This window comes from Aethalodelphis obliquidens, unplaced genomic scaffold, assembly GCF_003676395.1.
Source record: "Aethalodelphis obliquidens isolate GAN/ISIS:26980383/991018 unplaced genomic scaffold, ASM367639v1 scaffold9, whole genome shotgun sequence".
NCBI lineage: Eukaryota > Metazoa > Chordata > Mammalia > Artiodactyla > Delphinidae > Aethalodelphis > Aethalodelphis obliquidens.
The window spans coordinates 36,484,711-36,510,034 of NW_020837953.1; the positions used below are offsets into that span (position 1 = coordinate 36,484,711).

A 25,324-nucleotide genomic window follows, 5' to 3' on the forward strand; every position below is an offset into this window, starting at 1 on the left:
GGAGGGGGGAGGGAAGGAGGAAGGGAGGGAGGGGGAGGGAGGGAGGGAGGAAGAGAGAGAGAGAAACAGAGAGAGAGGGAGGAAGGAAGGAAGGGAGGGGGAGGGGGGAGGGAGGAAGAGAGAGAGAAAGAAAAAAAGAAGGAAGACAGACCAGCCCTTTCATTTACTCCTGAGGCTCAGAGAGGTCAGAGGACTGCAGAGGGTCACAGAGCAAGTCAGCAGCAGAGTCAGAATCCACACCCGGTCTCCCCCGACCCCGCCTCATCCCTTCCCCGGCCCCCCTCCCTCCCCACAGCTCGGGGGCTGGAACATCACGGGGCCCTGGGACAAGGACAACTTCCAGGGCACGCTGCAGGTGGTGACGTCCCACTACCGCACCTCGCCCTTCTTCTCCGTCTATGTCAGCGCTGACTCTAAGAACTCCAGCAGCAATGTGATCCAGGTGAGGGGCCGGGAGGCCGGGGAGAGGGCCGGGCCTGACCCCAGGGCCTGTTTTGAGTTTACCAAGCAGCTCCGTGAGGGCAGACCTGCCCTTGGGCGACAGGCTTCTGGTTTCTGAGCTTGGTTATCTCTGGAGGCTCCGGACTGTGAGATTTTTGCAGGAAAATTGTGAAAGGGCAGGCTTGCCTTCCTTGGGTAGGTGGGGGTCACTGCAGCACAGGTGAATCTTTGGGGTTCTGACTGGTTACTGTGGGTCCCAGGAGTGATGTCAAGTCCTGGGCACAGCTGGAGTCACCTCCCGGTCACCCCAGCTCAGTCTCTGGCCTTTGTGACTCTGCTCGGAATAGCTTTGAGTCCACCTCTTCCTGCCAGAGCCTGCCCCAGACTGAGTACCAGCACACCCAGGGGACCCCAGCCCTGCTCTGCCCACCCTCAGAGGCAGAAGCGAGAAACCCGGGTTGGGCCTCCTGAAGGCTAAGTTCCCACCCACCTCTGCCACTCACTCACTGCGTGACCATGGGCAAGTGCCTCGGCCTCTCTGAGATGCAATTTCCTTGTCAGTCAAATGAACTACAGCAATACCTACTCTAGGTATGTCAAGGTGCGGCCCAAGGCTCTGATAGGAGCCATCAGGGATTGGCCCTCCCTACCTGCCCAGCACCCAACAAGGCCCTCACTGGCACTCTTTCCTTGAATCCTCATTCCAGCTCTGCGGGTCAGATAGTTCCCCTATTTTCCAGGTAAAGAACCTGAGGATCAGAAAGGTTCGGCAACTTGACCAAGGTGACACAGCTGTGAGTGGCTCTGGACTGCTCACCACCTTGGGAAGTGTTCAATGAAGCAGAAGTGCTCTGCCGAGCCTAGAAGGAGTTTAAAGAGGAGGGTGGTTCCGTCTGACCTTCAGAAGGGCCCCAAATCCCCACGGCTGACCACATGTGTGGGAAGGAATGTAGCCCGACATGTGTCTGTCCCCTCGCTGGGGGGCCCATCCCAGGGGTGGCCTCGGCTACCAGCTTGTGCTCCTGCTGGGGCCTGAGCTGCTCCTCCGTTGCCACGTGCCTGCCGTCCCTGGAGCGAACAGAGACTGCGTGCAGGTGTGTGTGCGCAGGTGTGCGTGCGCAGGTGTGCGAGCGCAACAGGAGATCCCCTCTCACCCCCGCCTTTCTCTTCAGGTGGACCAGTCTGGCCTGGGCTTACCCTCGAGGGATTATTACCTGAACAAAACCGAGAATGAGAAGGTAGGTGTGCCTCTTCAGAGAGTGGCTCCCGCCCAGACCACCTCTCTCCATGGTTCGTCCCCCTCGGTGTTCCCTCAGTGTACACACCTCTGCAGGTCTTTGAAGCTAGAGGAGCATAGAGGTGTCCCTTACCTGGCAGTCCCTGGCAGGGGAGGGGTATCATTTGTCCCCATTCTAGAGTAAGGCTCTTCCATATTCAGGCACCGTGGGCACAGGGGACAGGTGTCATTTGTCCCCGTTCTAGAGCGAGGCAGTGATAATGCCCACCTTATATACACATCACCTCTGGCCTTCCCAGTCACCCTGCAGGTACTGAACATCTCTGAACTTCATTCGCCTTATGTGTCACATGGACATTATTTTTACCTGGCCTGTTACAGAGGAGGAAATAAGGCTCAGAGATGCTAAGTGACCTTATCAAGGTCACACAGCTAGTCGTCAGTGGTGAGGCTGAGATTCTCATCCAGATCCGCTAACTCCAAAGTCCACACCTTTCCCTCCCCCTGGCTGCCTCCTGTGATGTCCCAGGGAGACCTGGCCTGAGGTTCATTGACTGTCCATTCATGATTCCACCCACTGTATTGAGCAAGTGGCTACCAAGTGCCTGATGCTAGGGAGATAGTGGTGAACAAGACCAGCTTGGTCCCTGCCCCATGGGGCTTCGAGTCTAGGAGGGGAGGCAGATGTTAAGTAACTAACCACCCGATTAGAGGCATGATGATAAATTGTGAGAAGGGAAGGGTGAGCTGAGAAAGTAACCTGGAGACCTAATTCAAATCTGGGGGCCTGGTAGAGCAGGGTGGATCAGAAGTGCGTTCCAATAATTGAGCGATGGCCCAATTGGTGGCTTCCATGTGATGGGCGTCCAGGAGAGAGTGTGGGCTGGGACAGCAGGGACCAGCCCACTTCGGGACCTTTGTGGGCTTTATCCTGAGGGCCATGGGGAACCAGTGAAGGAGTGCACTGCCAAAACCATTCTTGAAGCTAGTTTCCGGCGGGTATCCTGGATGAAACCCCCCAGCCCCCTGGCTCCCTGCGCAGGGCTGCAGCTGGCCTGCCCCACCCTGCCCCCCTTGTCCAGTGGGCAGTGGGTAGCAGCCACTGACGGATGGGGGGTGCTGGGTCCCACAGGTGCTGACGGGATACCTGAACTACATGGTCCAGTTGGGAAAGCTGCTGGGCGGAGGGGACGAGGACACCATCCGGCCCCAGATGCAGCAGATCCTGGACTTTGAGACAGCACTGGCCAACATCACCATCCCCCAGGAGAAGCGCCGGGACGAGGAGCTCCTCTACCACAAAGTGACAGCAGCCGAACTGCAGGTAGCTGAGCTCTGCTGACGCAGAGGCTGAGGCAGCACAGCATTCAGGATGGAGGGCACTAGACTGGGGTGTTGACACCCCCTTCACCAGACCCTCAGAACAACCCCGTGAAGCAGGGGTGGTTGTTGTCCCCAGTTCACAGACGGAACTGAGGCTTAGGGAATTAGAGTTGCCTGCTGAAGGCCACACAGCCGGAGACCAGCCAAAGCCAGTCTCTTGCCCTACGCCAGGCTGCTTTTCTGCAACCGCAGCTACCTGGGGAGACTCTGTGGTCGTGATAATATTGGCTCACATTGACTGGGCATTTCCAGTCTCTCAAGCTCAAGTACATCAAGCCTGGTGCACAATAAACGTGAAGGTTGGGTTCTGATGTCACCTCCCTTTTCCAAGCTGGGAGGTTAGGTGATGTGCTCAAGGCCTCTAGGCTCCTAAGTGGCAGGGGAGCTGGGACCTGGACTCAGGCTTGGTTCACTGGAGCTCTGCTTTTGACCACGACCCTGGTGACCTCCTGGAGCTGTAACAGGGTTGGGGTCAGTCGCCCTCTGCACTGGGTGTACCCATCTGAGAAGTCGATGTCTCGTCTGTAGGTCAGCCTCTATCAAAGCCTGCCCCCTGGTGGCTGCTTGGGACTTGCAGGTAGTGAGTTGATTGCCTGCCAGTTCCTTCTTTCCAGTTCGTGGCATGTTGGTGTCCAGCCTTCCCCCAGGCTCTGGGGTCGCCGAGGAATCAGCAGAATGGCCTTAGTCAATCTTCCTGTTTCCTGCCATCGCCCAGGAATGCTCGGCTAGGCCGTGCTTCCCTGCTCGGAAGGATGTCCAGGCCACCTGTGTTGAGGCTTCACTCTTCCTCTGCCCAGCCGAGTCCTGCCCATCCATTAGAGTTTGGCTCATCTCTGCTGCTTTAGGGAAGAACACCTAGGTCCCTACCCCTTTTTCTCTCTCCATCCCTCCCTCCAACAGGTGTCTATGGGGCTACCTTGGGGCCTTGCTCTTGACGTGCTTCCAGGCGAGTAAGGGACACCAGCGAGGAAACAAGCCCAATCTCATTGCCGAGTGCTTTGGACAAAAGAAGCAGGGCACTGGGGCCAGGGGCAGAGCTAAGTCAGGGAGGGTGCGTCTAATGAATAAGTGAGCAGGGGCCAGGCTGACTGAGTGTCCCAGGCGGAGGTGCAGCCCACACAAAGGCTGGGGATGAGGGCAAGAGAGCCTGGCCTCCTTCTGGGTCCCCAGAGAAGCTGGCATCGGGGGGAGTGGTGCTGAGTGGATTGTTACGGAGATCAGCAGCCTGTGCTGGGCACCATCTGGCACTGTTTTTCCGCCCCGAGGCCAGGAAGTCGAGGGAGACGCTGTTTGTGCAACATGGTTTGGTTTGCTCCAGCTGCCCAGTTCTCAGCCCAGAAGGGCTCCAGCAGTCCCTCTCCCCCCTGCAGTGGCCACGAAGGCAACTGACAGCCCGAGAGTGGCCGAGAAAGCACAGCAGCCGTGGGCACATCTGCCCCAGCGTGGCTTCCAGTCTCTGCCCCTAGATGTCTTTTCACCATTGCTTTCGCTCTGTTCTTCCAAGCAAGCAAGGAAAGGCTTTTCCTCCCTCCCAGCTACAGAGCTCCCAAGGTGGGGAGGATGTTAGCAGAGGCAGCAGCCTGGAGTTGTGTGAGTCCTGGGCTTGGAGTCAGAAGACTGCTCTGGCCCAGCCCCACCGTGAGCCTTGGGCAAGTCACATAACCCCCTCTTTGAGCCTCGGTTTCCTTCCTTGTAAAATGGGCTTTGCTTGCTCATTTACACCTGCTCCATTGCAGAACACAGAGACAAATGAGGGACAGCCCCTGCCCTCATAAGGGGCAGTGGTTCTTAACTTTAAGTCACAGAATTCTTTGAGGACAGGTTGAAAACTGTGGCGCGTCTCTCAGGAGAAATGGGCATGGTTACGTATAAAAATATTATATCTAGTGTTTAAAGAAGTCCTGGACCCCTGAAGCCTGGTGTCCTGGATGAGAATTGGCCTGCCCTGCCCATGGGGTTGCATGACGGTGAGATAAGGCAAAGGATGAGATCTCATCTTGTAAACTGACATGCAATTCGAACATGTTACAGTAATCGATCTTAGTATTATTCCTGTGTCATCGGTGATGACAGCCCACGTCTCCAGCCCTAAACCAGTTTGATTCATTCCACCCTTGGACAGAGAATGTCTTTTTGTTCCCTGGTATCTGGAAATTTGGTGTTCTTCTCAGACTCCAGGAAGCTCAGGGAAAGGCGCCCCAGCCTTTCACAGTGTGGTTCTAGGAACACATGGCGGTTCCAGGCAAGCCCCCAGCAGCAGAGTCTGAATTCAGACCCATGAATCCAACATCCTTCTGTTGCTTCTCTAGGGGCTTGAGGACCTTCCTGTTCCTTTCTAGGACCTTCCACACCAAAAATTGATTGGGAATGAGCCCCATCCTCTGCTCTAAATTCTTCAGCTGAGATAGAGCCTGGGAGCGTCCTCGTTCCTCTCCCACGTTGCAAGCCTACTTGAGCTGGGTGCTTGGTGACCAGCAGTGCTCTTTGGCTGCAAGTGTGGAAAACAGAGCTCATCTGTGTGCCCCAAAGGCTTTGAGCCACAAGTGGAATGTCCTGGTTGGTTAAAACAGCCGTCTCCATGGAGATGGACCCAGGCACTCGGGTTTAAGGGAAGTGTTCACTAAATCAGTAAAGATTGAAAATGTGAAAATCCTGGTATTCAACACGCACTCTGTTTCAGAGTTGCGGGAATTTACCTGCACAGAACACCTGCTCTCCCGAAAGGAACAGGCTTGTGTTAAGTATACGGGGATTTATCATCACCTGTATCTGTACCCTGATCAGAGAGTTCCAATCACCTGCAGTTTAGGAAGCTCTTGTTAATTGTATAAACAGCGACATTTTGTAAACTTGGCGATTTTCCCGGGGGGCTTTGCCAGCAGGTCACACTGTCAGGTAGCTCTAAGTGTTGAGCCCTGTTTGACCATCTCACCTGGACACCTTCAAGTTTTGCAGCCACAGAAATTTGATGGGGAGCCCCAGAGGTCACCTGCTTAAGGAGCTCTTGCCAGGAAGAGAGGGAGGAATGGACAAGCTACGGGAAAAAAGAAGCTCGATTTATTGTATAAGCTGTCCCGAGAGGCACAGAGTAGCCCACCCTTGGCAGGGATTTTTTTTTTAATTTATTTTTATTTTTATTTTATCTGTGGCTGCGTCAGCTTTTTTTTTTTAATTAATTAATTTATTTATTATTTTTGGCTGTGTTGGGTCTTCGTTTCTGTGCGAGGGCTTTCTCCAGTTGTGGCGAGCGGGAGCCACTCTTTATCACGGTGCGCGGGCCTCTCACTGTCGTGGCCTCTTGTTGCGGAGCACAGGCTCCAGACGCGCAGGCTCAGGAGTTGTGGCTCAGGGGCCCAGTTGCTCCACGGCATGTGGGATCCTCCCAGACCAGGGCTCGAACCCGTGTCCCCTGCATTGGCAGGCGGACTCTCAACCACTGCGCCACCTGGGAAGCCCCTTGGTAGGGATTTTTGTCTCCATTTGAGAGAAAGGCTGCAAAGTGACTTGAGGTCCAGAGCTGGTTCATGGTGGGGACCCCAATCTAGGTCTTCTCCAAAACAGGGCTCTTCCCAGCTCACCTTGGTGCCAGGCAGATGGGGATGTATTGGGGCCAACTGAGCACAGCTCTTCCCAACTCTGTGGGTAGTTTGCAATAGGTCATGGTGGGAATGCAAATTATCCGGCATCACTGAGAGCCAGTTGTTAAATGTTTACCAGCACACCACTGCCCACGGGACCTGCCCTCCTCAGTCCTTTGAGGTCCTTGTTCCCCAGCAGCTGAGCTGCCCTTTAAAACCAGAGAGACTGTCAAGTGGGAGGTTTTTATGGCTGCCTCTGTCACTGAGGACATTATAAGTATTTACCAGCAGGTTATAGATTCATCGATGTCACAGATTGATTTTACGTTCTTAACTGATCTTCCTGTATGAAGGCCATTTATAAGGCATCTCTTGCTTCCTTTATTTGTCTCACATTTTGCCCGTTTTCAAGGAAACAAAGGTCAGAATTTGGAATCAGTCCCAGGACCACTCTTGGGAGACTTTGAGCAGTGATTACAACAGCTCATCAATGATTATAATAGCTAACACTGATTGCTTGCTAAATGCCCGATACCATGGACGTTACAGGCATTTTTGCTGTAACACAGTATATGCAGTCCTGAAAAACCTTGCATCGTAAAACTACAGGACTGAAAAGAACTAAAAACAACAGAACATATGGGGAAAATAGGACTAGAGCAGTCCATTCAAAAGTTGTGTAACTTGAGGACATTATGCTAAGTTAAATAAGCCAGTCCCAAGGACAAATAGACTGCATGGTTCCACTTAGATGAGGTACATAGTCAGGTTCACAGACAGAAAGTAGAATGGTGGTTGTCTAGGGCTGAGGGAGGGGGATGGGGGAGTTATTTTCAATAGATTCAGAGTTTCAGTTTTGCAAGATGAACTCTGTGGATGGATGGTGGTGATGGTGGCACAACGTGAGTATATTATACTTAATGCCACTGAACTGTACACTTAAACAGGGCTAAGTGGTAAATTTTATGTTACCACAATTTTTTTTTAAAGTTGTGCCACTTGGTCATCAAAACACTCACAAGACAGTAATTGGAACCTTGAGAAATAGCTCGCATGGCTGGAGGCTGCCTGGTGGGAAATGGAACTCCTGGCTGTGGACACGGAGACCCCGAAGATAGACAGATGGGAGCTCTATGCAGTGGGGCTGCCGTTAGGCGGGCCAAGGGCAAGTGCAGCCCTCTGGGAGCTGAGAGTTATGCAAAGTGGCATGTGCCTCTGTGGGGAGGGTTGTGTGCAGGTGCTCCTTTTAAATTATCTTAAAATAGAGCTGACTGGCTTCCTGTGTGGGCATGGGCTGAGCTGAGGACTTTTCCTCTCTTGCTGGGGTTATCATCCTATGCTTGCTTTTCCAGATCCCATGCCTGAGAAAGACCTCCTGTGGACCAGAGAATTCTATGCACTCTACTGCTGTTATTCTTGTAGTTACCAATCATACAGAAGACTGATCATATAGAATCTAGTTGATGTTACAGGACCACATGTTGAGTAGAACAGACAGGATTCCTTGTTTAATTCTCACACCAACCCTGTGGGGTGGGTTTTATGATGATGATGAGCCTCACTTTTCAGATGAGATCCCGAGGCACAGAGGGGCTCATCCACTTACTCCAGGTCACACAGCTGGTAAGCGTATGAACCCAGGCAGTTGGCTCCCGATTCTACACACATCCATTGCAGATCCCTCTGAGGCTCAGTTTCCTCATCAGTAAAATGGGGATAATGGTACCTACCGCCTAGGCTTGTCGTGAGGTCCAACTGAGAGAAGATGTGTGTCACTGATGGTGGCCCCTGGCCCTGGAGGGGCTTGACCAGCAGTGGCTGCCGCTGCTGTCACTGTGTCTCCTCTTATTCCATTTCGAGTTACAGTTTGGTGTTTGGTGCCTTTCGGTTCTATACGTACAGCGTCCCTGACAACAGTCAGCCAGCCTGGGTTTGACATCACATCTGCCCAGTGCACCGTCAGCCAGCGCCCAGCTCTTTGCTTTGTCTGCGGTGAGGGCTCAATGGCGCCTTCTTCCGAAGAACGACCTAGAGTCCTGGGCTCTGAGGAGAAGCAGCCCAGCCAGAGTCACGCTGTCTGCTTCCCTTCCAGGCCTTGGCGCCCGCCATTAACTGGCTGCCCTTCCTCAACACCATCTTCTACCCCGTGGAGATCAATGAATCCGAGCCTATAGTCGTCTATGACAAAGAGTACCTGAGCCAGGTCTCCACCCTCATCAACATCACAGACAAATGGTAAGGGCACCCGGCCAGGACGGGGGCCACACTGACTAGGAACATGGGCCCTGGGCTGGCTTCTGTGAGAGGCTGCAGGGTACCCAGGCTCTGCCCGCCAGCTTGGTAGCCTTGGGCATGTTTCTTTCCCTTTTTCGGGTTCATTTTCCTCATCCATAAAATGGGGATACAAATACAGAGAACTGAGTGAAATAATCTGTGTGAAGTATTTTAACACAGTGCCTGACACTGAATGGGACTCAGTAAATGTTAGCTAATAATTTAGTTAATATTTATGATTTTTTAAAAATATTTATTTAGTGGGCTTCCTTGGGGGTGCAGTGGTTAGGAGTCCGCCTGCCAGTGGAGGGGGACGCGGGTTTGAGCCCTGGTCCGGGAAGATACCACATGCCGCAGAGCAACTAGGCCTGTGTGCCACAACTACTGAGCCTGTGCTCTAGAGCCCGCGAGCCACAACTACTGAGCCCGTGTGCCACAACTCTTGAAGCCTGTGCACCTAGAGCCCGTGCTCCGCAACAAGAGAAGCCACCACAATGAGAAGCCCGCGCCCCACAATGAAGAGTAGCCCCCGCTCGCCGCAACTAGAGAAAGCCCACGCACAGCAATGAAGACCCAACGCAGCCGAAAATAATAAATAATTTTTTTAATTATTTATTTATTTGGCTGCATCAGGTCTTAGTTGCGGCACACGGGCTCTCTAGTTGTGGCATGCAGGCTCTAGAGCGCGCAGGCTTAGTTGCCCCCCAGCATGTGGAATCTTAGTTCCCCGACCAGGGATTGAACCTGCGTCCCCTGCATTGGAAGGCAGATTCTTAACCACTGGACCACCAGGGAAGTCCTATGATTTTTTAATTGTAAAGATTTGTTGCAGAAATGTTTTTAACTACAGAAAAAAATTCAAATTACCCAAAACACTCATGTTGATCTTATGGGATGTGTATGTGTGTTTGTAGAGAGAAGCAGGTACGTGAGAGAGAGAGCAAGAGGTGGATTTTCTAATACATGGTTCCTTTTTTCGCCATCATCGTGACCACGTGTATAGTCTGCTTTTCCCTTGACCTTTACCATAAGCACCTTCCCATGTCGTCCCAGACCCTCTGCAGGTCTCATTTTTCATGGCTACATAATATTCCATCAAGTATAAATATGATTATTTACTCACTGTTCCCCACTTGTCAGACTTTCAGGTTGGTTCCAGTTTGAGGCTGGATGTTCACCATAGTGAACACTATATCTATGTGTGAAGGTGACTTGTTTGCAAAGGTGACACCAGCCACAGATGGTTCTCTATGCCCTGGGGATGGGGGCAGTGAGAGCTCTCATTCATAGAGAACTTGGCCTGGCTGGCCAGAGCTTCCTTCCTTCCCCTCCGATTCTTAGGCCCCCTTTCCCATCTTTGGCCTTCTGGCTGGATCTTCCCCAAGCATTGGAAATGGCCACTCCTTCCCTTCTTCAGCCCGGTACCACACAGCATCCAGGGTGCATCTCCGTGAGCGCCCCCTAGAGGCCAGTGGGGGGAATGCTGCTGTGCATCCACCCTGGGGCACTTCTGAGCCTGTCTGTCATCTTCTTGCCCCAGCCTGCTGAACAACTACATGATCTGGAACCTGGTGCGGAAAACAAGCTCCTTCCTCGATCAGCGCTTTCAGGACGCCGACGAGAAGTTCATGGAAGTCATGTACGGGACTAAGAAGGTGAGCACCTGCTGTGCGCCAGGCCCTAGAACTCGCGCTTTCCTTGTGTAACTCATGTGACTGTCACATCCCTGCAAGGTGGGTATGATCATCAGCCCCCTCTCACACGGGGACCCCCCCCCCAGTAACACTACTTCTTCACCATAAATTTAAAACCCTCGGAGCAGCCCCTGACTCACGGTAAGTACGACACGAGTGTCCACTGATACCATTATCCTCCCAAGCCCCAGACCAGGTGGTTTCCACCAGCTTTATTTTATTTTATTTTATCTTTTAGTACTTATTTATTTATCTTTATTTGGCTGTGCCAGGTCTTAGTTGAGGCCCGCGGGATCTTAGTTGAGGCAACGGGATCTTAGTTGAGGCACACGGGATCTTTTTTTTAGTTGCGGCATGTGGGCTTCTTAGTTGCAGCACGCATGTGGGATCTAGTTCCCCGACCAGGGATCAAACCCGGGCCCCCTGCACTGGGAGCCCGGAGTCTTAGCCACTGGACCACCAGGGAAGTCCCTTCACCAGCTTTAACTGCCCCACTGTGACCCCTGCCCTCCAGCTACTTCCACCTCCCCAAGGAAGTGGAGGTCATTGTGTCGTTCACACGGCCAGCTAGTGCGTGTTCACTGACGCTCTGCCACCACGTGCCAGACTCTGAGCCCAGTACGGAGACACTGAGATGGGGTCTGTGCCCCAGGCCCCCACATCTGCTGAGGGGGCTGAGAGAAACCGATCAGTCCTCACGTGCTGAGGGGATACACCAAGCCGGGACCCCTGCAGGCAGCTAGGAGGGGCCCCAGCCACAGAGCAGTGGAGGCTGAAGCGCCAAGCCCCCCTACCCCGGCACACCCTGCCCACGCCCAGGACCGCAGCTAGCAAGACCCCAGGGGGCGAGCAGAGCTGGCGCCAGGTGGACTCTGCTCCTGCAGCCCCTCCCAGAGTCCAGGGCAGTGGGCAGAGCCAGATGAGGACTGGCAGAGAATGGCAGCATGTGGGCCCCGGAGTTGATCCTGGGGAAAGTTCTGTCTCTCCCTCCCCTTGTACACCCACCTCTGGCAGGAAGGGGACAGAGGGAGAGGGAGGCTGGGAACAATCCCTGTTCCTGACAAGAGGGGCTTGCTCAGCCACGAAGGCCACCCTGGGCCCGCAGAGAAGGGCCAGGGGAAGAGCTGGCTGCCCTGCCCTCCTTCCTGCCCCACCTGCTGCTATCTTGGACCAGCCCTGGGTGAGCGCCTGGGTCACAGACGCGACAAGGCAGGGACTCTGTCCCCTGAATACGTGGTCTCCCAGGAGACTTTATACGGGAAGGGCCTGACCAGGACCCGGGATGGTAGTTACAGAGACGGCTCTGTGTCGGGGGCACACACCTCCATCATCACTTTATCCCCACCCCGGGTTACAGATGAGGAGACAGAGGCTCAGCGAGGTAAGGGGTTTCCCTAGTCACCCAGCAAGGAAGCAGCCAAGCTCAAATTCACACCCAGGTCTGGATGACTACAACGTTTGGCACTTTTGGCTACTCACTATTAGTGATAATGAATAAACTATATCATCACTGGATGTTTACTTTTTATAGGCATTATCTCACCAAGCTCCTACAACAGTTCTGTGTCTTGGAAACTGTTATCTCATTTTACAGATGAGGCAACTGAGGCTCAGTGAGGGGAAGGGACTTGTTCAGTCACGCAGCTTGTAAGTGGAGTGGCTCTGAAACCCAGCACATCGGATTCCACAGCCCGTACCCCTGAGCTCTGCACCACTCAGCCTCTACTCTGCAGGAACCAAAAGTTAAAATTGGGCTTCCTGGTGGTTGCCAGGGGCAGCAGGTGGGGAGAGGAGAGTGGGGAGTTGTTGAATGGGTGGAGAGTTTCAGATTTGCAAGATGAAAAGTTCTGGAGATTGGTTGCACAGCCAGTAGATATAACACTACTGGACTGTATGCTTAGAGTTCCCGGACCAGGTTCAACGTGCAGCTGCTGCGCTGACTAACGAGGTGCTGAAAGCTGGTGGGACACAGGAAGGCCTTGGCAGAAGCAAGGGCAGCTGGGAGACCCTGGACGTGGGAGGCTCTGAGCTGGGGCTCACTAGATGCCCCGGGGCTGAGGGGGGAAGACACTGCTCATCTGTTTCTCATTCTCTGGCCCTCCCCACTCCCCACCATGGCTGCTTCTGGGTCCAGGCCAGATCTGTCCAGCTTGCATCCTGCACAACTCAAAGCACAGCCCCGCTGTGTGACCTTGGGTAGTCTCCTTCCTGCCCCACCTGCTGCTATCTTGGACCAGTCCTGGGTGAGCGCCTGGGTCACAGACGCGACAAGGCAGGGACTCTGTCCCCTGAACACGTGGTCTCCCAGGCTCTCTGAGCCTCAGTTTTCTCATCTGTTGTTTGGGATCATCCCTGACCTCATCTCACAGGACCCTTGGGAATGGCCTCCATTTGGGAAAACACTTTTAATTTGTAAAGCCTTATAGAGCATCCAGGTGCCCATCCTTGTAGGGAGGTAATAGCACAGAGCTCTGGGTCAGAAGTTCTGAGTTTGCAGTGCTTCCTCTAACCATACAGCCTTGGGCAAATCACTTCATTGGATCAGGGAGCTCAGTCTTCCCATCTGTAAAAAGGGGTAACTCATCACCGCCCTATTTACCAGAGGGTTGTCTGGGATTACATGAGGGAATCCCTGCAAAGTCTGCTGCGAAGGCTACCATACTGCACACCGTGTTCTTCATCTGCAGAAAGGAGCACAGAGGGTACCTGCCTCGTCGGGTTAACAGCGAGGATTCTGCAGGGTAGGGCCCTGCACCCAGTAAACACTTACTAAACATTTACTACTATTGCTGATGCTGTTACGCTTTTTATGCACCTGTCTCTCCCCCGTATGTTCTGGGCATTTCAGCTGAGCCCAGAGGGCAAGACCTAGCACCGTCAGGGCACAGCAGAACTGCTCAGAGAACACTGGCTGTGTGAGTTAATGAACGCATGCGTGAATGAACGGGTTTACGCGAAGAACCCCCTGAGAAGACAATAAGAATCAGTCCGTGATTCAGCCGTCCCAGCCTGGAGCCCCCACAGAGCCCAGGAGTTAGAATCCCCCTGGGCCCAACCTCCTGTGGGGTCAGGCTCCGCCAGGTCTGGGTACAGCCCGTGTCCAGCTGTAGGCTTTGAAGCTGAGGAAGAGCAGTGGGTGGGGTTGGGGGGAGGAGAGGGGCGGCCAAGTGGACACACGGCTGGGAGAGTTTAAAAGAACTTAGAGGGGCTTCCCTGGCGGCGCAGTTGTTGGGAGTCCGCCTGCCGATGCAGGGGACATGGGTTCGTGCCCTGGTCTGGGAAGATCCCACATGCCGCGGAGCAGCTGGGCCCGTGAGCCATGGCCACTGAGCCTGCACGTCCCGAGCCTGTGCTCCGCAAGGGGAGAGGCCACAACAGTGAGAGGCCCGCATACCGCAAAAAAAAAAAAAAAAAAAGAACTTAGCGAAGGCTGGAGTGCCTTTTTCTTCCTTCCTTTCTTCCTTCTTGCCTTTAAGAAAAATTTTTAAAAGGTGTAATTTACACACAATAAAATGTATACACTAAGTATACAGGTTAGTGAGTTTTGACAAATGAAATCACTCCTGTAACCACCAACCCAATCAAGACAGAGAACATTTCCATCAGCCGTTTGTCCAGCGTGCTCTGCACAGGAGGGTCCCTTGCCCGCCATTCCCATCAGTCTCCCCGACCCAGCATCCCCAGAGGTGGGCGTAGATGGGACCACGCAACTGTGCGGGCTTCTTTAGCTCAGCAAAACAGCTGTGAAATTCATCCATGTTGTGTACATCAGTTGTTCCTTCCCTTTTGTTTCCAAGTCGTGTGCTGTTGTATAAAAATACCACGTTTTGTTTATCCATCTGCCTGTCGATGGGCATTTGTGTTGTTTCCAGTTGATGGCTGTTATGAAGCAGGCTACCCTGAGCCTGGGTAGTTTTTACCACCTGCTCTTCAGGGTTAAGAAGACTGGGCTTCCTCTGCAGCACAGGGGTTTATGTGAGAAGGGCCACCACTTGTGGGACTGTCCACAAAGGCTGCCAGGGCAGGGGAGCAAGTGGGGCTGAAGCTAGCGCCTCACCGGGGGGTAGAAAGTTAACTGCCCAAGGCTCTCTGCCACCAGGATCCTCATCCTCTTCCAGGAGGGGCGTGGGATGTGGAATCAGGCACGTGAGAGTTCCGGTGGCTGGGGGCCTCTGGACCAGCGGTTTCCCCTGGCTGAGTATCTGTTTCCTCATCAGCCTCCCAGGTTCATTTTGATGGCTCCAGAGGATACCATCAGCATCTGTGAAGTGCTCTGCAGGAAGTAGTAGATGCCGGTGATTAGGGCTATCCCGTGGCCTCTTGGTCCAGTGCCTAAAATAACTTCCACTGGGTCAGAAAAGGTCTCCCTCAAGTTCTGGACAGGAGCACGGGCCTAGCTGGTGCTACCTCCCAGACAGCCAGGGGTTGGGAAGAAGGATGGGGGCCAAGTAACCCCTCTGACTTGTGTTTTCCAGACCTGTCTTCCTCGCTGGAAGTTCTGCGTGAGTGACACAGAGAACACCTTGGGCTTCGCCCTGGGCCCCATGTTCGTCAAAGCGACCTTCGCCGAGGACAGCAAGAACATAGTAAGTGTCTCCCTGTGCACACAGGCTGTGACATCACTCCTGCGATGGCCCCTCACGAGCCTGACAGCCCACGCTCTGGTCTGCTCTGGACCTTCCCTACCCCAGGCCAGGGCTCCAGCTTTAACTCCAAGGTCCTGTTTTCTAAAGCCTTGAATAATCTGAGTTAGGCACAATAGCTGCTATGATCGGGTACCAGGCACTTTATCTGTAGTAGCTCATGTAACCCTCACCGCAGCCCGGCCAGGTTATTCCAGCCATCTCCACCTCCAAGGGGCAGGCAGGACCCAGAGAGGTAATGTTGACAGAGCACCCTGACCTCGAGGGGTGACGGACAGAGGAACCTCATGGCTGAGCACCAGGCGACAGCCAGGCCCCAGCTCAGATCCTGGCTTTACCTCTTCCTGGCTGGGTGACTTGGGATAATCTCACTCCGTGAACATGGAAGTGGGAGTGTCCATCCTGCCAGTGGAGACTAAATGACATAGTGCACACAAGAGGGCACCTGGCACAGAAGAAGGGCTCAATAAATGGTAGCTGTTACGTCCTTGGTACCACTTTTATTTCTAAGTTTAACTGCATAGATATTATTTGCAGTCAGAGGTTAGCAAACTGAGACTCAAATCTATTACGTGACTGACCATGACCTACCTGTTAGTGGCTGATGCCATCAGTCCCTCTGCTCTTTCTGCTGCCTGACTCCACCTTCCCCTGCCCTAGAGCCTTCAGTCTCCGGGTCTGCTCTCGACGTTATCACCCTCAAAAGCAGCCATTCATCTCCAGCCCAAGCAGAGCATTTCTGAAACCGCTCCTCAGAACTCGACCTCTCTAGATTTTAAAGCCCAGTCCATCAGAAAGGAATTCTGTGGTCCAGTACATCTGAGAACAGCTACATATTCCGGCATCTCTAAAAAGAGTTGCAGCACCTGGTACCCAGTAAAGGCTCTGAAAAGTCCCACAGCAAAGAGACTTTTCCAAAGCTTGCCCTGAGTGTATTTGACCAGGGAGCCCTGTTTACAGAAGTCCAGTCTCATCTCACAGGATGTTAGTGTTCAGAGGAACGAGTTTGGGGGAACATGGCTGTGGCCCCCCTCCTTAGCCCAGCACCTTGGAGGACAAGGCCTCAAGCCAGGATCTGAGTTGAGTCTCTGGCCTGGCGTCATCCTTCTCCCTGGGATGCCCACTGCCTTTAGGCAAGTCCAGTGCCCAGACCTGACTGGTTCAGCTGCTGTCTCCTCAGGCCAGCGAGATAATCCTGGAGATCAAGAAGGCGTTTGAAGAGAGCCTGAGCACCCTGAAGTGGATGGATGAAGACACTCGGAAATCAGCCAAGGAAAAGGTGAGGCTGGACGGGTGCTGGGAGGGGTCCCGCACAGAGGGCAGCAGCCTCAGAGAGACGAGGGTGGATGAAGGAGGGACTAGTTTTATCCAATGAGCGCAGCACGGTTGCTGTCCTGCGTTCAGGAGGTGGAAAGTCCAGCACGATGGAGGGACAGCCTTGAACACATGATCGGATTAACGACTGTATGAAAACAAACTGTGCTAAGTGCGCAAGGGAGGTGTGACCATGGATGAGATGCAGCCCAGCAGGGGCTGGTGACCAGGGAAGGCTTCCCTCGGGACATGACATTTAGGCAGAGACCCCAAGGATAAGTGGAAGTTAGACAAGAGGAAGGGACGTGAAAGCTCGGAGATGGGAGGAGCTGGGCCGTTTCCCCTTGGCCCAGACCCTGAGCCCGGCACCCACAGAGCACTGCTGGGCGTTCACTGTCCTCTGTGTCTCTCCTGCCCAGGCGGATGCGATCTACAACATGATAGGCTACCCCAACTTTATCATGGACCCCAAGGAGCTGGACAAAGTGTTCAGTGATGTGAGTGGCTCCCACCCTGCCCCCTTGCATTCCTGAATACCCATGGGGACCCCGCTTGGGAAAGGGCAGAGGCTGGGTCTGGGTGGGCCACTGGAGGCACCATGACTGTCAAGACATCTGGAGTTGATGTGCTGTGGGGTTTGGGCATGGACCGCGAACTAAGGAGCCGTTATCTGCTCCTTCCTCTCCTGGGCCAGCCGGTGACCCCCACCTCCCCAGAGCCGCTAGCAGTCAATGACCAGCACAGCACAGTCAGCTCTACTGAATGAGTGGGAAATAACGGGGGAAAACAGATCCTAGAAGGTGTAGAGAGAATCGGTGTCCTTAAAGCATCAGGGGGCAGAGTACAGAGTGGAACCCCTCATATACTTCCCAGACCCCCGAGTTGCCTCCTATCCCCAGGCTTCTCCCCAACCTCCCCAGAGAAACCTGGACCTCTCATTCGGACTTGGAAATGCTAATGGGAAAGAGGAAGAATAAATCCCAAGTGCACATTTAAGCTTAATTTAGGCAACAAGCATAGTTGATACATCCCTGGTGGTTAGACCTTTGGGCAAATCACTCCTTTAAACGGATTGTGCTTCTGCCCCAAAAGATAAAGTTTTATACCTTATAATTGAAATTTGTGAATTCAGGCATTTTAGAAATTGTAATAACCGCTCATCATGGTTATATTTAAAACCAAAGAATATTAAAACTACTTCTGAGAATATGGGACTCATTCTGCAGCCTTTTTCCTTGAGAGTAATTTTAGACGCTCCAGGGTATCATGATATAAGACGAGGGGCTCCTGGAGACAGCCCAGGCAGACCCCACAGGATTAGAGTCATGACCCCAAGGGCCTAGCATTTTACCAGAGCCCTGATGTAAAGCCAAAAAGTCCTAGAGCAGATCTAAGGGAGAACCTTGCCCCTGGCAAGAGCTGAAAGGCCGGGCTGAGTGGTGAGGAAGGTGTGCAGTAACGCCTGTCCCCTGAGGTTTCACAGATCCCAGCTGGATTTATGAGGTCTGTGCTGGCCAGCGTGGTAGCTACTAGCCACAGATGGCTAATTAATTAAAATCAAAATGAATTAAATAATTAAGTTAAAAGGTTGCACTAGCCACATTTGAAATGCTCAGAAGCCACATGTGGCTGCTGTCGACCGTATCCGACAACATAGGCGTAGAACATGTCCATCATCGCAGAAAGTTCTGGACCCCACTGGACATATTTCCCACCTAAGGCCCTGGCACGGCTGCAGGGGCTTCCTGGTGCCTTGAGACACTGTTGGATGCTGGGCGGCCCTGGGTGAAGCTCTTGGTGTGTCCTTGGAGTGGGGGGCGGGGGGCAGGCCCCAGCAGGGTGAGGGCCAAGGGAAGAGCCCAAGCCTGCAGCTCTGAGCCCTCCGTTCTAGTCTCTGCCCTGCGGACCAGCCCCCTGACTGCATGGGGTCTCAGTTTCCTCGGTTTTAGAAGACACGGTTTGCGTTCAGGGACCTGAGTGGGCTCTGACCCTGTGGCTTGCTCCCGCCTGTCCAGTACACCGCGGTTCCAGACCTCTACTTCGAGAACGCCATGCGGTTTTTCAACTTCTCATGGAGGGTCACTGCCGACCAGCTCCGGAAAGCGCCCAACAGAGATCAGTGAGTCCCCGGGCCTCGCTGGGAGGGCACGGGCTCCTGCAGGCAGGTATGGGGGCCCAGCTCTCCTTCAGCACGAGTAGGGTGCGGGATGTGACTGTCACGAGGGCCCTCTGAGGAGCGGGGGCGGCTGTTACCCCGCTCAGAAGCCGGGAGCTGAGATCAGCCCGAGTCTGTGTGCCCTTAGAGCCCAGCCTGTTGCCAGACGGGGCTTCGTCCCTGGAGTTGAGCGGGCCTGGCATCACCGCCCAGCTCCACCACTTCAGCGTTCGGAGGCTTTGCTTCATTATCTGTAGATAGGATGGGGGGAGCTTAATAGCCTCCTAGAAAACTCAGAGGTAATCAGCCTAGTACTAGTTCTCAGACTAAACTCCCTCCATGCCTAAAACGTTTTGCAGGGTCAATCTTACAGAAAAGAGAAAGCAACTTCTTTGCCTCTGGCTCCCTCTGGTGGACAACAGGGGTTTGAGTTGTCTTCAACCAGGGCTCCCCATAAACGTACAAGAAGGTGGTTTTTGATCTCCAGAATAAGGCACAGGCACTGCCCCAATGTTGTGAATTTATTTGAAGTCTTTTAATTTAGCTTAAAATTTTCCATCTAAAGTTAGTCTCCTACTCATTAATATACCCACCCCTTAATACATCTCTGTGGGACTTACTGGAGGAGACATAGTGACTGTCGAGGCTCTTGGAGAAAATATCCTTTCTGTCTCACTCCACTCCCCACTGGCCCTTCCCACCAGAAAAACCATTTGGAAGCCAAGTGTTTCATTACTATCTGCCATCAGGGCCCCTTCTACACTCTTAAAATCATTGAACCCCCAAAAGCTTTTTTGTTTATGGGAGTTATATATATATATATATTTTAAACAAATTTATTTTATTTATTTATTTTTGGCTGTGTTGGGTCTTCGTTGCTGCATGCGGGCTTTCTCTAGCTGTGACGAACGGGGGCTACTCTTCGTTGCAGTGTGCAGGCTTCTCATTGCAGTGGCTTCTCTTGTTGCAGAGCACGGGCTCTAGGCACGCAGGCTTCAGTTGTTGTGGCACATGGGCTCAGTAGTTGTGGCTTGCGGGCTCTAGAGCACAGGCTCAGTAGTTGTGGCGCACGAGCTTAGTTGCTCTGCGGCATGTGGGATCTTCACAGACCAGGGCTCGAACCTGTGTCCCCTTCATTGGCAGACAGATTCTTAACCACTACACCACCAGGGAAGCCCTATGGGAGTTATATTGATTTTTCTGAAAATTTTATGAAAAAGAACAATTTTTTTTTAATTTTTTGAGAAGAGAGGTATTGTTTTACTTTTTGCAAACTTCTTTAATGTCTGGCTTAATAGAAGACAGCCAGATTCTCACATCTGCTTCTGCCTTCAGTCTGTTACAATATATTGTTTTGAAATATATAAAGAAATTCTAGGACTTCCCCAGTGGTCCAGTGGTTAAGACTCCACGCTTCCAGTACAGGGGACACAGGTTCAGTTCCTGGTTGGGGATGTTCCACATGCGGTGTGGCCGAAAAAAAAAAAGAAAAGATAGGAATAAAGAAATTCTAGCCTCACACAGACATGTAGTTAGAAAAGAGAGGGACCTTTGAACAGGCTTTTTGATACATGTGCACATCCTTCGTTGATACTATACCAAAACGCGACAGGTGTAACTTTCTTAAAGGTCAGTTGCACCGCCCTCCGAAACCATATTCATAAACTTTTCATACTCTGTTACACTAAAATCCATCGGTCTGTCTTGCACTTTGAATGAATCTTTTACCCCGGTATGATTTTGTAACACCGTGCATTGGTCATTGGGAAAACAGTGCTTCACTGAATTTCACATATCTTCCAAACAGTAACTTCTTCATTTTAGAATATCAAAAAAAATCCACCTTTGGTAATATCACTGCTGACCTCCAGAGAGAAGTCTTTAAATGTTGGGCAGCTGTCAAGTTTGTGGTGGCCGATACCAGTTTTTCAAAATTTTGCTTGAAACTTCAGGTTTTTGGAAACCTTGCATTTTTATCATTGGCAACAAATGGTGTCGGTTGTTTTCCTTGAGGTGATGAGTTCACTCTATTCATTTTCAAGGATATGTCTGTCAAACACCAGTCATCCTCTCAAGTACAAATGGTGTTCCATGAAAAAAACAGAAATGCTTATGAGTGGTTCCCATCTGGTCACGCATAATATTTAGAGACTTGTACTCAAGGGTCTAGATTTAATGAAGTTAATAGTTATGCTGCGTCATCAAGGATGTTCTTAAGTGAAAATGACTTTTTTTTTTCTGGTGAAGAACACGGTGACCAATTGAACAGCCGGTACCACCAGCTTGACTCAGCTCTAGGACTCCAGCAGTTTTACCCAGCGTTGCTTTTACACCATCAGTGTAACGTCAACACGATGGGAAAGGCGAATAACATCTTAACATTATTATGAAAATAGTTTGACCTCACAGAACCCCTGAAAGGGAACTGAGGGATTCCCATCCCACCAGGTGTCCACAGAGCACATTTTGAAAACTGCTGACAAATACATTTTGAGCCTGGATTGTAATGACTTTTTAGTATGTAATGGTCCATTTTGTTCTTTTTTTTTTTTCTGAGATGCTCAACATTTTTTTAATTTTGTATTTGACCACGCAGCATGGCATGGGGGATCTTAGTACCCTGACCAGGGATTGAACCCGTGCCCCCTGCGGTGGGAGCGCAGAGTCTTAACCACTGGACCACCAGGGAAGTCCTGAGATGCTCAGCATTTTTAATAGTCAGTGAAATGAAATTAAACGTAAAGTAAGATTTCATGGTACGCTTGCTAACATGGCTAAAGTTAATAGTTTCTGGGACTGTTGTGTGCTTGTGTGGCCTGGGGCCTGGGGTCAAGGGGAATCCACACTCTTAGGGCTCTGGACACTCTCCAGATGGGCCGTCCCCACCTGCGCTCCCCCAGCAGGCTCTGAGCTTGCCCGTGTGTCTCGCTTGCAGGTGGAGCATGACACCACCCATGGTGAACGCTTACTACTCGCCCACCAAGAATGAGATCGTGTTTCCGGCTGGAATCCTGCAGGCACCGTTCTACACCCGCTCTTCACCCAAGTACGCGATGCTTCTGTTGCTCCCGCCCCGTCTCCTCCCCCCACCCCTGAGTGGATCCCCCGGCCCAGCCCAGCCCTGTGGCCCACAGCTGACCCCACGTGCACACCCACCTCGCTGAGAGCTCCTCGTCCCACCGGCCAGGAGATGTTGCCATGGAAACAACAGCCTTACTCCCTGTGCTTCCCTCCGGGGTCTCCGGGACCGGGGAAGCCTCTGCACAGTGGGAACTTGGGGGTTGGAGCCACATATAGGGAAATTCCCCTCTAACAGCGTTCTAGAACAGTCTCAGCTGGGAAGGTGGGAAGAGTGAGGGCACTGTCTCAGAGATGAAATCCACACAGGCCTGGGTCCGAATCCCAGGCCTGCTCTCTGCTGATTGTGTGGCCCTTGGGCAAAATGCCTGAACCATTCCACGCCTCTGTCTGCTCATTTATAGAGTTAGTTACGAAGGCCTAACTCCTTGGGATGACCAAAGAGGACCGTGCGGTGCCACAGAGCACCTGGCACAGTGCTTGGCGTCCAGCGGGCACAGGCAGGGCACAGCAGACTCACCAGGCTCTGACTGGCTCAGGGGCCTGGCTGGAGCCCTGCGGGACTCTGCCGTGTCTCCAGGCTGGGAAAGCAGTGGTCCCTCCCCACATGGCATCACTCTCACCTTCGTGTCCTCCCCTTCAGCGCCTTAAACTTTGGTGGCATCGGTGTCGTCGTGGGCCACGAGCTGACTCATGCTTTTGACGATCAAGGTACAGGTTCCTTGGGGTCCCCTTCAGATGATTCCCCCACCAGCTTCCTGGCCCCACTGCTTCTGCTTTTGCTCCCTTCACGTCTAAGGGTCTTAGCCTTAGAGACAGAAGGATCTGGGTTCATATCCTGGCCTGGCCACCTGCCAATTGTGTGGACCTTAGCAAGTCCCATCAGTTCTGCAGGCCTCTGTTTTCTGCTCTGTAAAATGGGCATGATGCTTGTGTGGTGGTTGTGAGGACAGGGCAGACTCACAGGGGAGCACCCTGCTCCAGGACGGTGTGCAGTGCCAGGGGTGGGTACCAGTAGTCAGCGGGGAGAGAACATTTCTCCACCACTCCAGAGATTTCTCTGGTCCAACCACAGTCAGAAGAGTTAGCACCTCACCAGCTAATGTCCAGAATCCTCCTCATTGCCTCCTGCCTTGGGGACTCCAAGGCCAAGAAGGAGGAGGCAAGGCCTTGGAGGCCCTGTCCCATGACCCTAGCACGGCTGGCTGCATTCACCTTCTCCTGGCTCAGGGTCAGAGGCCCTTCACCAGCCTTGACAGTGAATCCAGCTCCACCGAAGCTTTGAACATGCTGGTCCTTTGCCGAGATCAGGTTCCTCTATCCCCCACCCCCACCCCAGCAGCTGATTCATGCAGCTCCTTTAGCACCCAGACCGGCCTCATCTCCCCGGTGCTGGGTGGTAGATGGGTGGATCATTTCTCCCTGGGAGGAGAGGCACAACCAGCAGCACGGGTCCCGGCTCTGCCTCTTCTCCCCCTGACCTGACACTTCTGTCGACCCCGCAGGACGGGAGTATGACAAGGACGGGAACCTTCGGCCCTGGTGGAAAAACTCATCCGTGGAGGCTTTCAAGCAGCAGACCGAGTGCATGGTGGAGCAGTATGGCAACTACAGCGTGAACGGGGAGCCGGTGAACGGCCGGCATACCCTCGGGGAGAACATCGCTGATAATGGGGGCCTCAAGGCGGCCTATCGGGTAAGAGGCCCCCTCCTCACACACCCCAGGCCAAGGTTGGGACTGTCCAGCTGCTTCTCAGTTAAGGGTGGTTGTAGACAAGCTGGGGCAAGCGCAGCAGCCCTGCGAGCCTCAGTTGCCACATCTGTGGAATGGGTGGCAGTGAGGACTGATTGAAAGGGTCTATGAAGCACCTAGCACGGAACTGGCACATAGAAGACTGTCTACTCTGAGTCCAGCCTGACTGAAGGTCACCAGAAAGGGCTTGGGCTAGACCCACCTGAAGACCTGCCTGTTCTTCCCTTTACAGGGGAAGCCACCACTGACTCAGGCAGCAGTGGGCCCGGGAAAGGAGGGAGGGGTCAGTGGTCTTGGAGCCACTTCCGGCTCACGTCGTGGTTCTGGAGTAAGTCACTCAGCCTCCTTGAGCCTCAGGATACATGGCTGTGGCTACCTAGTCCCTGCATCGCTGGGTGTTAGAAAGATAGCATGTGACCACTTGGGCTCAGGGCCTGTTCCGGAGTGGCACTCGGAGATGTTAGCTGAGTTGTAAGGGAGATACCAGAGGCCAGTGCAGAGCCTCCAGCTCCCCGTGGTAGTGAGAGCAGAAATCCTGCGAGGTGCCTGGTATTGAGGCCTTACTGTGCGCCAGGCGCTGTGCTCAGCGCCCCCGACAGCTTTACAGTTAGGTTTCACAAGCCCGTTTTGCAGGTGAGGAAATCAACCCAGAAACATTCAGCAACTTGCCTGACGTCCATTAGTCAGTGAAAGGGAATCGCAAACTTTCTACCCACCGTGTACTGTTGTTGGCGCCGGAGATTCTGTGACAAAACAGACGGGGATCCTGCTGTTCTAAAGCTCGCAATTTTAATGGGGTGGGGAGGGGGAGAAAGGCAATACATACCCACACAAATAAATGAGGCAACTTCAGGTATTGATAAGGAAAAGAAGAATATAAACTAGGCCAAAGAAATAAAGGAAAATGGGGGGAAGGATGGCCAGGGGAGGCCTTCTGGAGGGGATGACATTTGAATTGAGACCTAAATGATGAGGAAGAGGCAGGGAAAGCTGGGAAAGGAGAGTAAGTACGGAGGCCATGAGACGGACCCAGGCCTGGCGTGGTCAAGGACAGGAAGGAGGACGGGGCAGCGTGGAGGCAGGGCAGGGCCCAGGGCAGGGGGGAGGCCGGAGGAGGGGCTGGGCCAGGCTGCCGGCCTCTGCCGGCTGAGCAAGGAGCTTGGGTTTTATTCTGGCGACAATGAGAGCCGCTGCAGGGGTTTTAAGTAGAGGAATGAAACGGTCTAAGTTATCCTGTACGACAGGGTCAGCAGACCTACAGTCCCTGGGCCACATCCAGCCCTCGGCTGGATAAATCAATAAAAATAAATAAAAACTGGGGGGGACACAGCCATGCCCATTCGTCTCCATGGTGCCTGTGTCTGCTTTCACACAACAGTGGCACCCTTGAGTTGCTGCAGAAAAGAGTGTTTGGCTTCCACAGCTGAAAATATTTACTCTCCGGCCCTTTACAGAAAATTTTGCCAATCCCTGCTTTACGAGGATGACTTGAGTTGCTAAGTTGGGAGGGGATTGGAATTGGACCAGTTTGAGTCACAGAGACTAGTTAGAAAGCTGCTGTGAGGTTGTCCAGGCAAGAGACAGGATAGAGCAATGGGAAAGGTGAGAAGTGGTTAGATTTGGGGTGTTCGGTTGATTGAAAGAGAAGAATCAAGGGAGAGTCCTGGGGTTTGGGCCTGAGTAACTGGGTGGTTGGTGATGTCACTTACTGTGATGGGAAAGTGATGTGTGTGTGTGTGTGTGTGTGTGTGTGTGTGTGTGTGTGTGTGTGTGT

At 52.9% G+C, this 25,324-nt stretch overlaps 1 protein-coding gene across 3 annotated transcripts in view; it reads left to right on the forward strand.

The window, feature by feature from the left end:
* The window catches only part of ECE1 (endothelin converting enzyme 1), a 114,452-nt gene that overhangs the window by 85,434 nt on the left and 3,694 nt on the right, over nt 1-25,324 (forward strand). For all 3 annotated transcript variants that reach the window (XM_027109861.1, XM_027109862.1, XM_027109860.1), the window contains exons 6-17: nt 296-442; nt 1,614-1,679; nt 2,811-3,002; nt 8,732-8,874; nt 10,454-10,568; nt 15,083-15,193; nt 16,431-16,529; nt 16,984-17,061; nt 18,580-18,683; nt 21,655-21,765; nt 22,441-22,508; nt 23,303-23,493. In XM_027109861.1, coding sequence (XP_026965662.1) covers nt 296-442; nt 1,614-1,679; nt 2,811-3,002; nt 8,732-8,874; nt 10,454-10,568; nt 15,083-15,193; nt 16,431-16,529; nt 16,984-17,061; nt 18,580-18,683; nt 21,655-21,765; nt 22,441-22,508; nt 23,303-23,493 — 1,425 coding nt within the window. The remainder of the gene's footprint in view (nt 1-295; nt 443-1,613; nt 1,680-2,810; nt 3,003-8,731; nt 8,875-10,453; nt 10,569-15,082; nt 15,194-16,430; nt 16,530-16,983; nt 17,062-18,579; nt 18,684-21,654; nt 21,766-22,440; nt 22,509-23,302; nt 23,494-25,324) is intronic.